The sequence below is a fragment of the Gossypium arboreum genome, chromosome 10 (genome assembly GCF_025698485.1).
Source record: "Gossypium arboreum isolate Shixiya-1 chromosome 10, ASM2569848v2, whole genome shotgun sequence".
Classification (NCBI taxonomy): domain Eukaryota; kingdom Viridiplantae; phylum Streptophyta; class Magnoliopsida; order Malvales; family Malvaceae; genus Gossypium; species Gossypium arboreum.
In genome coordinates, this window is record NC_069079.1 from 129047857 (window position 1) to 129054044 (window position 6188).

Genomic DNA, 6188 nt, shown 5'->3' on the forward strand with positions numbered 1-6188 from the left:
GTATGGACTAAACAATTCAGTATTGAATCTATTTCTGGAGTTGTACACCCATTGGGGTTTGGGAAAAATGGTGAGCTATTTCTTAGAGACACAAATAATGAAAATGTCCTATTTGACCTCTCCACCCAAGAGCTTAAGGAGCTTGAGATTAATACGTATCTAGATCATTTTCGGGAGTCCATCTCCCTTCACGTTTATGTTGAAAGTTTGGTTTGTATCAACGGAATACAAGAGCATGAGGAACATATAATACGTCAACTAGCTGAGATGCATCAAATAAATATTGAATATGAAGAGGAATATGCATGAAATGGATACTGAATATGAAGATGGATAGGGAACAAAAACATAAAGGTGTAAGATGTAATTGGAATTTTTTGTTGTGAGCTTTTGATATTGCTACTATTGTTTGAGATGTTTAGCCTTTGTCTGGTTTGTGGATTTGGAGAATTGTTTAGCATATGTTTGTTTTTAGTTGCTTAGTGTTTTATAACATTTTTGCTATAGTTTGAAAATGCTATTTTGTATGAATAAACTTCTAAAGCGGGGAAATGTACATATAAGCTCAAAATGCATAACATTATGAGATTACAAAGTTTTGCATTATATACCCTCCAAAAAGCATACAATATTGTGTTGTCTACGAAATTCAAAGTTTTAGTCTTGATGAGTGGAGATTTTTCAACTTTCCAAACAATGTACCAATGTTAGCCCTGATAAGTGTGCTCTATATCTTCATTATTGTCTCTATTGATTATAATGGTTGCATGCCAGTGGAGAAACTTGCCCTACCTTGACTTTGTGTTTTTTATTTATTTGTTTTTTTTATATCGTACAATTTAATGAAAAAATGCTAAACTCTTATGATTACATCTAGTTTCTTGTCTTGTCCTGGAATGTTAGTGTTATCATCGTTATATTCCTTAAATGCATTGAATTTAATGTCAGGTTGGCTCACAACGTATCCTCAAAATCCAACAAGTAAAAATATTACTTAGCTCTAAGATAAAGAGGATGGTTGTCATAGGTGAATTTTGTCTAAATTATTCCAACTTTTTATCTGATTACACTTTTGATTTTTAATGTACTTAATTTAATCAATTGAATGATTCTATTCAAATATTTTATGCATAATAATAGTTGTTGGTTTGAGTTCAAATAGCAAGACTTTTTGGACCTCCACTTGAGAAATCAAAACTCTATGTTTTATCTTTTTCTTTCTTTTCCACAATCCATACGCTTTGCTCTCACTTCATTCTTAACCACAACAATGATTATAAATCCTTACAAACTAGAACATTGTAACCTTTGATAAAAGGTTCTTTTTTTAAAAAAAAGGAAAAATATGGTGGATTTCTTTTGTTGCAACTCCTTCTATCAGATTTCTTTAGCTTTCTACTTATTTTATCTTTTCTTTTTCCTTCTTCTCGTTTCTTTCCATTAAATTGCAAAATAGCACTTTGTTGTTCACTCTAGTGTCACCTATTTTCTATTTTGCCACCATTCAAATGGTGATTCTTCCTATTATAATCTTCAAGTGAGATTTATGAGGTGCTTACTCTCCCGGCGAGTTGAGGATTTTGACAATCTCCTCTTAGGATTTTAGTGTGTTGTTGTTCTGTCGACATCCCGAAAGTAAGCAGGTGTGTAGTGCTAACTCAAAACTTCGTAAAATAGCGAAAAATTGAAACTGTCGACGCCACATGATCGTGTGCTAGACAGTGTGAGCCAAACGGTCGTGTGCCAGGCCATGTGAGCCACACAATCGTGCACCAGGCCGTGTAGGCCACACAGGCTTTGCTAGGTAAGGTGTGTGGACCACATGAGAGTGTAAGCCTATTTTAAGTAAGTTTAGTTAGGACCGAGTTTTGGATTGCATATTCAAGGTCAATGATTTTGTAAACTTCGATGAATAATATGTTTGATTATCCGATCAATGAAGTATGTTGTTTCTGTTGTGTGTATGTTACCTTGTGTGATAAGTTATGTTTTGTTTCGATTCTCATGGCATGTGGTATTGTGGCTATTCTGATTAAATTGATCTGTTATCATTGAAATCTAAATGCATTGAAATTAAAAAATCATAAAAATTAATAATTTTTTAAAACAATAGCAAAAAAAAATTATAAGTTGATTCAACAGTCAACTTTTTTTTTGTCTACATTTTCAGCTTTTTATCAATTCTAAATAATTTACTCATAGGTCAATTCGATTCTTTTAAACGGATAGAATATAAGTTGATTCCTGACCCAACAACATCGTCTAAAAGCAACCAAAAGAACATAAAATAGAGATAATCAAACTCAAAAACCCCAATTAACAAATTTAAATATTTTAAACCCAAAACTATCCGTATTTAAAATAAAACTAACCTAAACAAGGATCTAAAATAACTCAAATCCATTTCGATAACATTCAATATCTTTATATATATATATATATACATAATTTTTTAATGAGAAAGGATTGTATGAAATAAAGATATTACCATTTTTCAATAATTTATTTTAAATTTTAATATGGATTTGATTTTTTCAAAGATTGAAAATTTTAAAATTAAGGATAAAATTATTGATATGACATTTAATTATTGAAAATAATATAAACATAAAATCAATATTTTATGTAATCAGCGCTAATTATTAGGAGTTTACCATGTTATTATAATTAAAATAAATAAAAATTAATGTACATATTTTTAATATGTTTCTTTTAACTTTAGAAAGTCCAATGCTATTCCTCCACATGTTACTTTTTTCCTTCAAAGTCGTCTTCAAAACAGAGAAAAAGGATATTCCAAAAAAGGAAAATGGAAACTCACCAACCAGATTCATGCAATTGAAAGAAAAAAGCTTCTGCATTTCCAATCGAAACCCAAAAAAATCAAATATTTTCCCACTCAAAAAAGGTATTTCGTTTTCCTCATTTTCTTTCAAAAGTTTGGGTTTTTATTTACATTTATTCTACAAGTTCTCCGATTTTCCCCCTTTTTTATTGATTTGAGTTTCAATCCCCTGTCGATAAGTCTTCGTAATATTACGTGCTTTAGATCAAAAACCAACAATTTAATTTTGTTTGACTTTTTGAAAGCTATTGATTCTCCCCCCCCCCCCCAAATTTCTTTGCTTTTTATTAGGTTGTTTTCTGTTAATTAATTAGATTGTAAATAGGTCATTTTAATGCAAAGAAAGCTAATTTTGACTTTAATCTATTCAACATTCTTAAAATTAACCATATTTTGGGAAATTTATGAGCTTTATTTTAGCTATTAGAGATTTGTTTCAATTATTTTAATGCTTTCTGCAGGAAAAATTTGCAAGAGGAAGAGGATTTGATGGTTAAGGTTGTTATTAACTAATTAAAATAATTTCTCTCAGTGGCATAATTTTTATAATTTAATCCAAAACAGGTCTCACCTGATGTGGCCTTTATATTTGCTGTTAAACAAGATTCTTAAAACAGATGAAGATGAAGATCGAATGAACACCACAACACGATGCTACGGTTTTGAGCATCGAATCGGCCACAAATCGATGTTGCCACGATCCCATTTCGTTCAAGTGAGTGAAATTATGGGATTTTTTTTGAAGTTACCTTGTGTTACAAGCTGTAATTATGAATTTGTTTTAATGGTGTTTTATAGGTTCCACATGTAAACCAATTGTTCTCTTGGGATTGTGGACTTGCTTGTGTGTTGATGGCGTTAACTACTATTGGTGTTAATGATTGTAGTATTGAGAATTTAGCTGAACTTTGCTGCACAACTAGGTATGTTGTCGTTACGATGTATCAAAAACCTGGAAATTTCGGATATGATGTACATTCATATCATTTCATTTCATCTTTTGATGATAAGCTGCATCTGTGTATATGCAGCATTTGGACAGTTGATCTCGCTTACTTACTGCAAAAGTTTTCGGTTAGATTTTCCTATTATACTGTAACATTTGGAGCTAACCCGAACTACTCCGGTGAGACATATTATAAGGTAATTTATCTTTGTACCATGACACATCATTAAATGCTTAAATAGCCGGTGTGTGGTTTTCACATTTCTTTGACTATTCTGCAGGAGCAACTGCCTAACGATCTGGTTCGAGTAGATACACTATTTAAAAAAGCGGTGGAAGCAGGAATCAATATAGGGGTATTCACTGGAACATTAAATCTTGACTGCATTTTGATTGAATGTACTGATACGTTCGTTTGTTTGTGATAAAAGTTTTAGCTCCCTTTAACTCTGTCTTTTCTCTGTGTGGCATAATTCCGATGATCTTTGTCGCAATTAAACCTTTTGCTTGGGGTTATGAACTTTTCCCCATTTTACAGTGCAGGTCCATCAGTGGTGAAGAAATCTCTTGTTGGATCTTGTCGGGAAAGTATATTGCAATCGCTTTGGTTGACCAGTACAAATTGAGGTATACATTCTCCTTTTAAGATTTTTTCCCTAGTCGGTTGTAAATTGTTATTGTACAACTTTCCGCTGTGTTTTGTATTTCCCGTGTTCCGTATTTCCCCCTTTGTTCGCCTCAGGCATTTTAGCGGTTATTACAAGGTTTAAGTTATTGCACGATAATGATGACTTCTTAACTAGTTTGTGCTGAATAGTTCTGCCGAAATCTTGCATTGCAGTCAGTCTTGGATGGAGGATGTCATCATCCATGGATTTCAGGGAAACGATGTAGGATATACCGGTAAGTGTTGCACACTTTCGTATACAATTTGAAAATACTAAACAGAATGCTCATATGAGGATACATATCATTGTAATAACTTATATATATCATGCTGTTGCTTTATATATATACAAGACTGCTAGTGTTAGTCGGATAGTTCAACCATAGGCATAGTCATCCTGGCTCGTTATATTATTTCAAACTAGATTAATAACCTGACTGATAACATTTTCATCATTATTGCTTCGAAGCTCAAATTCGATTTGGTTGATAACAGAATAATCACGCTACATTTGATCTAGTTTTTAAGGAGTTTGTTCTCTTTGTAGGTCACTACGTTGTGATATGTGGCTACGATTCCGAAACAGACGAGTTCGAGATCAGAGATCCTGCGAGTTCTCGGTACAATCTAAGCTTCCTTTTATAACTCTTTAACAGCTACCGATATATTGAATCCAAAAATCCATTTATAAACTGGTGGATTATCCAACAAGCTCCTGATGTGCAGGGAACACGACAGGGTCTCATCAAAGTGTCTCGAAGAAGCACGCAAATCCTTTGGTACCGACGAAGATCTTCTTCTGGTATTTTATCTTTTACCTTATTGCATCATATTCAAATCAAACAATGTAATGGACTATAACATCATTCATCACGCATTCAAGCATCGCTATTTTCCCTATGCAGATATCACTCGAGGAGAGCCGGAAACCGAACTACTCCGTCTTATAATTTTCTACACTTCATGTATATGCCACGATCCATACCATGTAACTGTTTGTCCAGCTCTCCTCACCATTTTCTGCACTTGCTCGTATTTGAAGATTGTGTATAGTAAGCTCTTGGAAGAAATAACTAGTCTTTGTATGGCGTAGTTGGTCTAATGATTTGATTTTTAATCTGCAAATTACTGGCAATTTGTACAACAATGCATTCATTTTGTACATGAAATTGTATATTGCAATATATAATTGTTGTATAATAAATCATGTTTCTTGTTTTTCTTTTATACTCATATTTCTTTAACAATGTTGGGAACTTGTCCCTTTGATGAAACTCAAGTCTTGTCAAATCTCACATGAATGAACATCAAGTGTTTTTCTTTTGATGGATGGTTACTGTCCTTTTTGCTTTGTTGAAAAATCCGATTGAATCAATCAACTGATGGCGGTTGAATTAAAAATTTATGGTCTATAGTTGGCTAAAATCGGTTTTTGCCGGTGTAAGGATTATATTTAGAGGCGTTCATGGGTTGGGTCGAGTTCAAGGGGATTTTAAGTATGATACTATCACATTTTATGTTTGCTTAAATGCATCTAACCTAAAATATAAACTTAAAATTGTCTCATCCCGTTTATATTTGTAATTAGTTAACCTTAACTCATTTAAGTCCCACTTGTATTATTTTTTATTTTTTAAAATATTTATATTGTTTTTAATTTTTAATTTAATAATTTTATATATTTAAAATTTATATATAGATAGCTAAACATTTTTTTAGTATTCATGTTA

At 32.2% G+C, this 6188-nt stretch overlaps 1 protein-coding gene across 3 annotated transcripts; it reads left to right on the forward strand.

The window, feature by feature from the left end:
- Positions 1-2733: 2733 nt before the first annotated feature.
- On the forward strand, positions 2734-5732 carry LOC108452013 (guanylyl cyclase 1). 3 transcript variants are annotated; one of them, XM_017749742.2, is made up of 11 exons: positions 2734-2908; positions 3307-3343; positions 3410-3560; positions 3644-3768; positions 3877-3988; positions 4073-4147; positions 4330-4418; positions 4609-4694; positions 5006-5078; positions 5185-5260; positions 5364-5732. In XM_017749742.2, the coding sequence occupies exons 3-11, from the start codon at positions 3420-3422 to the stop codon at positions 5406-5408; spliced, it is 822 nt and encodes a 273-aa protein (XP_017605231.1). In that variant the 5' UTR covers positions 2734-2908; positions 3307-3343; positions 3410-3419; the 3' UTR covers positions 5409-5732. The 3 variants fall into 3 exon arrangements, with proteins under 3 accessions (XP_017605231.1, XP_052876418.1, XP_052876417.1); XM_053020458.1 differs by having other exon boundaries at positions 3463-3560; XM_053020457.1 differs by having other exon boundaries at positions 3307-3560; positions 4633-4694.
- The last annotated feature ends 456 nt before the right edge of the window (positions 5733-6188 follow it).